The sequence below is a fragment of the Podarcis bocagei genome (genome assembly GCF_964188305.1).
Source record: "Podarcis bocagei genome assembly, chromosome: 9".
Taxonomy (NCBI): domain Eukaryota; kingdom Metazoa; phylum Chordata; class Lepidosauria; order Squamata; family Lacertidae; genus Podarcis; species Podarcis bocagei.
Window position 1 is genome coordinate 24,076,352 of NC_138134.1, and position 10,014 is coordinate 24,086,365.

At 45.3% G+C, this 10,014-nt stretch overlaps 1 protein-coding gene across 7 annotated transcripts in view; it reads left to right on the plus strand.

Annotated features, from left to right (window-relative positions):
- DLC1 (DLC1 Rho GTPase activating protein) overlaps positions 1-4,586 on the plus strand; it is a 262,539-nt gene extending 257,953 nt beyond the window's left edge. For all 7 annotated transcript variants that reach the window (XM_081208657.1, XM_081208660.1, XM_081208661.1 and 4 more), the window contains one exon: positions 384-4,586. In XM_081208657.1, the coding sequence (XP_081064783.1) occupies positions 384-504 (121 nt within the window). In that variant the 3' untranslated portion in view covers positions 505-4,586. The remainder of the gene's footprint in view (positions 1-383) is intronic.
- Positions 4,587-10,014: the final 5,428 nt, after the last annotated feature.

The window sequence follows — 10,014 nt, forward strand, 5'->3', positions numbered from 1 at the left end:
GTGGATTTGGGGTGCTTTCGTTTGCACTTCCATTTATTTTGTTTACAGTTGGTGTGCATATTTGTGTGAATGCATACCTTGCTCATAATTGCACTGTAGCATGCGATGTGGAATCTCAAATCATTAACAGAACAAGAATGTGGTTGTCTCAGGTCCATTGCCAGCTTAATGGTAAAGACACCTTTGCTGCATGCAGAAGAGCGCCTGCCAATCACTGTAGACATTAGGCAGTTAGATGGACCAGTGGCAGCTTCCACAGTTCCCTATCCCTGCTCCCCAGCAACTGAATACTTGTTCCAGGGATTCCTGTTCCATCTCTTGTTTCTTCCAAGTTACATATGCTATGACCAGCTTCAAGCATGCATTTTCTTTCTTGGAAACAGGGGCCACAAACCTGACTGGTACACAAAGGCTTTTGGACACTTGTGTGCAGCCGAAGTCATTAAGATCAGAGACTCTTTCAGTAATCAGAACCTGGAGACGAAAGAAGCAAAGTCCAGGTGACGACTGAAGCAGACCAACGTGGCCGCAACGTGAATAGATACTTCCAGGAACTGTTGATTGTTACAGAACGGGCCACAGGGTGGCCTAATAAGTCTTGCCATGAAGAAAGTGTGTCTGGAATGGGCCCGGGATTCTCACTTCCAACGTCTGTGGCAAACAGTACATTTTCAAAGCTGCTTCCTATCGGTATTAGGCCTATACTGTAGGCCTTGACTGGAATATATTGGATGGTGCAACCTTTTTCTTTCTTTTTTTCTAATAATACTATACTATGTTGCTTAGACAGTGTGAATTGCTTCTGAGAAGCAAAACCCTTCAGACTTTAAATATATATTTCTGGATTGTAGTGGAAATGATTCTTTCCTATATAATGTTAGGTTTATTGTATGTATCTGTGTGCCATTTGTTGAGGGACTGTTGCATCCACTGGATTTGTTGGCACTCATCCATGGGGTCTCGCTAAAGCAAGTGAAGGAAGGTTTGCACAGAGGCAGAGGTGTGAATGACTGTGTAACTGTTGAGTGGAGTTGTAGAAAACAAGAGTAGGGGAATTGGAGGTGTCTGGGACACTCAAGAGCATTTGGGAAGATTTTAATCTGTGAGGGGGAGGTAGGCCTAGGAGTTTTTTGTCTGTCCAACAGACCATCGCAAGCTAGTCTTTGCTCATGTGTACTGTTATTACTTGTGTATATCAGAAAAGGAAAATGGAGGAGCTGCCCCAAACACAGCAAGGAAAGTTGAAGCTCAACACTTGCAAATGAAGATAGCTGAAGCAAATAAAATGAATGCCTGGTGCATTTCAACCTGTGTCTTTTGCATGGACCTTGGGTTGTATTCCATCATGCAAGGACTTCTGTTTGCACGACAGAACTTTGCCTTCCTCTTTTCTCCCTGCACAACCCCCCAAATCTGCTCCAGAGAGTTGGGGGAAACCCCAGAACAGATTTGGAGTGTGTATGGGGAGGGGAGAAAAAGGGGTCCATTGCACTAGCAGAAATCCTTCATGAATGGAACAATTTTGTTGGATACCAACCCAATCCTCCTAAAGATGAGTTTCCTGTTTTAAAGTTCTCAGAACCTTTTCACCTGCGTTAGACCCAGGTAAATCTGCGTCTACAAAGAGTGTGTGTGAAACCTGGAATTGTGGTTGTTGACAGCTTCCTCAAAAGTGCACCTGCAGAAGACCTGTATTTGCCATGCTCATGTTTTATATTGGGGTTCTTCAAGCTTGGGGTCCCAGAGTTGAACTGTAACTCCTATCATTCCCTGCCAGCTAAGCCACCAATCAAGAGAGGAGAGGAGTTGTAATTGTGACAACATCTGGGGACCCAAGCTTGAAGAACACTGCTTTCCATTTGCAGGTGCACTCACTTAGAAGCCTCTTGGGCACATATTTCAAAAAACGAAATGCGTGTGAAGCTGACATCACCCATATTTCTACTTCTCTGGTGGAGAATGTCTTGAGTTAAGGTCCTTGAAAAAGATATACGTTGAAAGGTATTGGGTATTTTTTTACTTTCAAGCGCAAAGTTTTCTCCACAGCCACCTTCCTGCACAAGTACCTGTTGAAAATATTGGCTGTGGTCTTTTAACAATCCTCTTTTTTGAATGAATCTCATAGGAATGAACGGAAAGCTTGTGGCATGAGCTGAAACTGCTTTCAGTGGCTTGAAAAGTCAGCACTGGAATACATCATAACTGGAGCATTCTCAAGTTCTAAAGCGATTCATTGTAATAGAATACCGTGTTAGGAGTTCGAAAGTCTTCATATATTCCACTCCACTATAACCATATAACCTCATTTTATCCACTTAGTTTGAAGGGAGGGGACCTCTAAAACGTTCAGAGGTTTGGATAAGAAAGGGTGCTGTGGCTATCGGATTATGTGGTGTAATGTAAAGGACTGCAGGTTAGGATAAACAGGAGGGTCAGAGTGATGAGGCCTACCATGCTTCAGGTCAGCCACCTTTACAAGAAACCTAGACCTATAAACTCTAAACATCCTCTTTGGGGGAAGCAAGATAGCCATAATAAAAGAGTGACGATATCTAGGAAAGATGTGTATAGAATTGTGCTGTTATTTTGCCTTCCTTAGAAGCTGTAGATGCAATTGTCTGGTGCTGAGGTCATGTTTGTGGGCTTCTCTTAGGCATCTGGTTGGCTGCTGTGAGAACAGGATTCTGGACTAGATAGGCCATTGGCCTGATCCAGGCAGCTTCTTATGTTCAGATACAGTTCAATGCATTCTAAGGGGTTGGGTTAAATGACCCTTTGGATCCATTCCAACTCTTCCATTCAATAATCTTGTGTTTCTGTGAATGTGGAATATGAACTACAGTATCCCCTAAAGCAGGGCTTGGACCCTATTGCCTTCTTCCTACCAAAACCCAATCTAGAGTCCCATGTAGGTTGCAGGTTCGATCCCCATACGGAACAGCTGCCTATTCCTGCATTTTAGGGGGTTGGACGAGATGGTCCTCAGGGTCCCTTCCAACTCTAATTCTCTGTGATTCTATGTAAGGGTTGTTTTTTGATGTAGAAATGCAGTATTAGCAGAGATGTCCTGAACCAATCAATGTAAGGCGAGATTGGGGAGGTGTAGATTGGAAAGTGATTTTTTTCAAAGCAAGGACTTTTTATGCAGTCGTCCATAATATCTCTACACTCGGACTCTGCTCCTGGAACCCAGCCTTTTAGCCCTCCTTGCAAAAACTAGAACAGGCTGCTCACGCACACGCAGGTGAGTCTTACGAAAGATGGAGTGACCTGCTGGACAGTTGGTTCCATTTTGCTCACCCTCTCAACCTAGAAAAGCCCTTGTGACCTTGTGGTTACCTTCTTTCCCCATCCCAGGGCGGTGATGCAGCTGGAAGCAGCCCATTGTTACCATTGACAGTGTTATATTATTATTTTTTACTTTTTTTAAGGGGTTGTGTGATGAAGAATTATGGTGTGTTGGTGGATTGTGTCTGGTTCCTAGCAATCGCCTATGTCCACATGATTGGCCCATTTTTTATTTTATAGTGTTTTATGTCACTGTGTCTCTCGTTTGCTTTCTCTCCATTCATGTTCTGTTCTTTGCATGTTGCAGTAGGACATGCATGCAAAGATCAGGTGAGGAACAATGAGAGAGAGAGAAGATTTGCAGTGAGGGACACCCGGCAGGCTGGGGAACTTCTTTGTGTGTTGATCTGCTTGCAGAATTTCAGGGAGAAGTTTCCAGGGACAACAGTCCTTGTGATATCTGTGCAGAAATCATGAAGAACGTAGCAGGGATTTTAGTAACTCTCTTGATGTGGTTTGCGTCTCTGTACCAAACCCAGAGGTTAAACCCTTTGCCCTTGCAAGGAATACTGCCAAGGATCAAATATGGATTGGAACCAACTGTTTCAGATGTGACCTGAGGGATAAAGCTGTTCTAGATCAGTAGTCTTCAACTTTTCAGACCCAGGACTAGCTTTTAACCCAAACATGCATGTGGAGACCCATTGCTCTCTCTCTTTTTAGCATAAATTTGGATGGTGTTAGTGCTACTATTGCAACCCACTATAGACCAGGCCACTACCAAGTAAAGAATCCCAACCCACCAGTTGAAGACGACTGTTCTAGATCATACCTTTAACCCTTAACCTGGGTGGGGGAACCCAAAAAGTTTCTTAGGTAGTAAATCCAGTTGAGAGATTACTGCCATGTATGTGTGCTAAGGATTGCACCAGTAGCATATCTCACCAATAGGGAAGCCTTGTGTATTCTTTGTATACTTTTTAAATGTTCAAATGTGTGTGTAAAAAAAAACAAAGTATGTTGTACATACCAGTCTGTTGTAAACATGTACACTTCTTCACAGTTTATTGTCCAACATAGATAAAGCATGAAAATAATTATTTAAAATATAGTTGTATTTATACCTCAGATATTCTTTTGAGGGGCAGGGTATTTGTACCTCAAGTTGGCTACCCTCCCCCCTCCCCTGTAAATACGTTCTATACGATTAAGGTCTAAGTAAAAGAAGAAAAGGTTTATAACTTGCTATTATTATATGTCTGTACAGAATATAATCAATAAATGCACTATTAAATGTTTGTGTTTGTGAAACACCTCTTTTCTCGACCGCATGGTGGATAAGGCCACAGTGACTACTATGCTGCTATGGCCTATGTTCTTCCTGCACTGTGGGAGACAGTACATGCCTCTGTATACCAGTTGTTGGGGATCTCAAGGGGCAGCGCTATTTTTCTAGAAAAAGAGGTGCCAGAACTGAGTTCCGATGAGTTCTGGCTGAAAAAAAGCCCTGTCAAGGGACCCGAGGGCTGTTTGCGCTCAAGCCCTGCTTACGGTTTATATTTGCTTGGCCGCTGTGAGAATAGGTAAAGGTAAAGGGACCCCTGACCATTAGGTCCAGTCGTGAACGACTCTGGGGTTGCGGCGCTCATCTTGCTTTATTAGCTGAGGGAGCCGGCGTACAGCTTCCGGGTCATGTGGCCAGCATGACTAAGCCACTTCTGGCGAACCAGAGCAGCACACGGAAACGCCGTTTACCTTCCCACCGGAGCGTCACCTATTTATCTACTTGCACTTGGACGTGCTTGCGAACTGCTAGTTTGGCAGGAGCTGGGACCGAGGAACGGGAGTTCACCCCGTCGCAGGGATTCGAACCGCCGACCTTCTGATCGGCAAGTCCTAGGCTCTGTGGTTTAACCCACAGCCCCACCTGCGTCCCAGAGAGTAGAATACTGGAATAAAGGGGACTTTGATCCAACAGGGCTCTCCATGCACTCTTATTCATTTAATGTTGCCTATTTTTCTCACATGCTATGAAAAGCTGCTCCCTAAACCAATGACAGGGAACATCCCAAACCTACTGTGCAGGCAATGTCTAGCTGCTCATAGTGAGCAGGCTGTTTATCCAGCTATGCAAAAGAGAAAGCCTGTTGTAGATACAGCTGGTTTTCGTCTCTTCATGCCCATCTAGCAGAATCCCCTCCTATTTTGGTTTAATGATCTATTGAGGCCTTCAGCTGACAAGCCCTCTTGTGTGAATCAGCCCTTTTAAGTATTAAGTAATCTATGGATCAGATTGCGAGTTTCAGTTTATCAAACTGGGTCAACACAACATTACATGAGGGACTTACTCCAGTTAAACTCAGGACAGGCTATCTCCTAATTTAAGTCCGTCCATTACTGGCAGAGCTGTTAAAGAGGTTTTCACAGCAGAGAGGAAACGCTGTTGTCCTGTCCAGGAAACATGTAGGTTCCTTCAAAACAAAAGGGACAAAAGACCAAACGATAAATTGGAGAAAGTTTAATGTTTGCAAAGGAAGGAAGTCGGGAACTGGAATGTTGGGCTTCATGTGTCACTTTGCGATGCTGTCAAAGAAAGTAGTCAATTAAAACGCCACTTTTGTGCCTCCAGAAGGAGAGGTTCCATTTTTGTCTCCTCCTGCGGTAACATTCTGAATGCCACATCGATAATTAAGTAGCTGCTGCTGTGCAGCGAAGAAGGCATCTCCTTTTGCAGCTGTTTTTCCAGCTGTGAATCAAAAGAAATGTCAGAGCATCCTCTCCCCCCCCCCCCACACACACACCAGCACCCCACCTCCCCATCATTTCAATGGGATGTTATGGAATTACAAGGTCTAAGATATAAAATAAATGTACCAAGCAAACACATACATCAATATAGAAACTGCATGTCTGAAACAGTACAGGAAAAAGTCCTGAAACCATTTTGTCTCTCCCAAATGGACCTCAAATGTTTCTCTGCAAGGAGGGAGGAAATGAGAAAAAACCTCCCCATTGTCTCTTTGCTCGCAAATCCTGCCTTAAGGGCACATTTAAGATATGAATAGGGCGAGCCTGTGACCTGCACTCAGGAATTAAGTATTTATCATCACAAAAGAATAGCCAGGCTAGCCAGGTAAACCCATCAACAGGTATGTGTCAGACAGGATTCTGTTGTACACTGCCCCTTCTCTGATGTATGTATGATGTATTGGGGAGTGGTCTTGGGCTCCAGGGCGGGCAATTTCAAAATGTCTATATAAGGGCTCGTGCACCATTGTTCTGGGTCCCAATGGGACTAGTTCCCCATTCTTGACCTACTGGGTGGGGCCTATGACATCATGGTGATGAACACAGTTCCTTTTTGGGACTTCTGATGCCCTGCCATTGCACCAGGTGCTTCCCCTTTTGCAGAAGACTCCGTGCTCCACTTACCCAGCTTAGGAACACAAAACTCTCTCAAATTGGTTATAAAGGCTCATTATTACAATATCATTGCTGCCCATTTGGAAGCATCAAGTTTACCCTTTGAAAAAAGATTGATGAGTGCAATTATGCGAATGGCGAAGTCATTTCATAGCACAACAGAATCCTCTTTCCAGGTAATCACAATTAACTCTAAAAGGCTACCCATCTAGGACACCTGTCACCACTTTCCCATGTCGCCTTCCTGAGCTCCTCTGTTCAGAGGATATGTCCCTGTTATAAGAAAAAACTGCTCCTTTTCCCTTATGGGGTACTCAAGAGCCCATATAGAGTCCTTTTTGTAGGTTCTCTGTCGGTAGGAGAAAATAACAGAGGCCAACCAGAGAATATTGAGAAGCACAGCAGCAACATCCCAATGGGTGTGTCTTAGTTGCATAACTGTGGGCTGTGGCACAAAACTCTGGCATCAGTGGGGAGGGGATACCAGTGGGGAGGGGGTTTGATTTGATTTGATTATTTCATTTCCATATTGCTTAATATATAAAATTTTAAAAAAATATATCTCTAAGCAGTGTACAAAAACCTGAAGCAATGACAGACAGCTTAAACAAAATATTACAAAAATGGGCAGCTATGTATAAAAAGGTTACATTAATACAAAGTTACATATATAGACAGTGGTGCCTCGCAAGACGAAATTAATTCGTTCCGCAAGTCTCTTCGTCTTGCGGTTTTTTTGTCTTGCGATGCACGGTTTCCCATAGGAATGCATTGAAAATCAATTAATGCGTTCCTAGGGAAACCGCCTTCAGACCAGGTCCGGGGACAGTCTGTCCCCAGACCTCTTCTGAAGGCTGGGGGGGGACAAGGGCTTTTCTTCCCACCCCCAGCATTTTTAAAAACCCCGGGACAGCGGAGGACTTCTCCGCTGTCAGGGGCGATCTTAAAATGCTGGCGGGCGGCATTTTAAAATCGCCCAGGGACAGCGGAGGACTTCTCCGCTGTCCGGGGCGATTTAAAAGCCCCTGGGAAGGCAGGCAGGGGGGACAAAGACTTTTGCCCCCCGCCAGCCTTCCTCTTCTGAAGGCTGGCGGGGGCGAAAGTCTTTGCTCCCCCCCGCCTGCCTTCAAAAGCTGTCCGGCCAAGGCTTCACGGACCTCTCCGCCAGCAGCGGCAGCGCTGCCGCTGCTGGCGGAGGGTTGCCGGCATGCCGAAGCCTGCGCGCGCTGACATCAGCGCTCCCAGGCTTCGCGGACCTCTCCGCCAGCAGCGGCAGCGCTGCCGCTGCTGGCGGAGGGTTGCCGCCATGCCGAAGCCTGCGCGCGCTGACATGTCAGCTGATGTCATGTCAGCGAAGGTCCGCGAAGCCTGGGAGCGCTGATGCCGGCAACCCTGCAAAAGACGTCCGGGGGAAGCGGGGAAGAAGCGCTTCTTCCCCGCTTCCCCCGGACGTCTTTTGCAGCAAGGGGCTGCAGGGAGATCGCTATCTCCCCGCAGCCCCTTGCTTCAAAAGAGAAGACCCGCTGTCCCCGGGGCAAGCTTCGTTTTGCGAAGCAAGCCCATAGGGAAATTCGTCTTGCGAGGCAACTCGAAAACGAAAAAATCTTTCGTTTTGCGAGTTTTTCGTCTCGCGAGGCTTTCGTCTTGCGGGGTACCACTGTATATAAATCAATGTCAAGTCATTTTCCTGCTGACACACCCTCCCTCTCAGCCTCCAGGTTCTCACCCAGGGTCTAGCAAATTCTCCTTCTGAGGTGGTTTGTGGAACACAAACTCAAGTCTATTCTTTTTTAGAGCCAGTAGTGCACATACCCATATCCTAAGAGCCCACTAGTTAGGCAACAAGATTTATTACCTGGAATTGTTTATTGTTGTTACGAAGATGTTGATGCACGTCAGGTAACAAATATTACGTCCCAGACTCCTGATCACCAAAAGATGGGAGCTTTGCCTATTCTCTAAACCAGGCATGGCCAAACTTGGCCCTCCAGATGTTTTCAGACTACAACTCCCATCATCCCTAGCTAACAGGACCAGTGGTCAGGGATGATGGGAATACTGTAGTCCCAAAACATCTGCAGGGCCAAGTTTGGCCATGCCTGCAACAGTCTGGAAGAGGTATTAATCCTCTGTCAGGCAAAGCAAGAAGGGGGAATAACCTCATGCTAGTGTGAGCTCTTAAGGCTGATGTTCTAATACCTTCTGAATTAAATTTACTGAGCTAAATTCTAACTTATCTCTCTTGTATATTTTTGTGGCTGGGGAAAAGGGTCTCTTAGAGAAAAGCCCTATTACAAATCCTCCTCAATGGGCTGAGCACCCTCTAGTGGAAAATGATGTCTGTACCTATAACTGCTGCCCATAGTTATTAAACAACTGCTAAGCTGTTGCACTTATTACTACCCAAGAGAAAGTGTTTACTATGAGCTGGCTCTGCACACTTGTGGCGATTGGCATCTATAAATGAACTTTCACATATCCTGCACACACCACAGACATAACTTTTCAGACCCCAAACGCAATGCTGTTTCATTATGCACGTGTTCATCTGTGAGTCGTTCGGTGCTGACTGGCAAACTGGTGATAAATCAAGTTATTTACATGAAGGTGTGAACCACTCTCATATTATTATGAGCAGGGTTTATTTTTGCAAAATTGTGGTTCAGTGACTAAACACTAGAACTATGGGAAGAAACTAAATCAGCAAACAAATGTCTGCAAAAGCTTCACTGACAGCCAACCTATTCGGGTGGGCATTCCGGGTCATCCCAGTTTCCAGATGGACAGTTGTTTTTTCATACCAGAGGTGAGGAATCTGTTGCCCTCCAAAAATTATTGGACTCCAACAACCATCATCCCTGACCAGTGGCCATACTGGTTCATGGTTGATGGGCACTGGAGTCCAACCACATCTGAAGAGCCACAGATTCCCCATCCATGGTCTGTACCAGCATAGAATCCTATTGCTTCTTTAATGTATTGTGACTGACAGCATATGTAAGTCATAGTTGCTACCAAAGTTTTTAGCAAAACACACATAGACTCTGATTCCATGCATGTGTATTTTTATGGTTGCAAAAATTCGGGCATGTCTGGGTGCCACTGAGCATGTACAGGGTTCCTTTCCCCCAGGTAAGAGTGTGCGTGTGTGTGTGCGCGCGCGTGTTTAATGAGGATAAAACAACGGTACCCAGTAATACAGTAAGCCCACAACTTATGCTGGGTTTGTGTTCGAGGGATTTTGCCGAAAGTCAAAATTCTGTATAGTCAAAACACATTGGGTTCAATGGTAGGTGGGGTGGC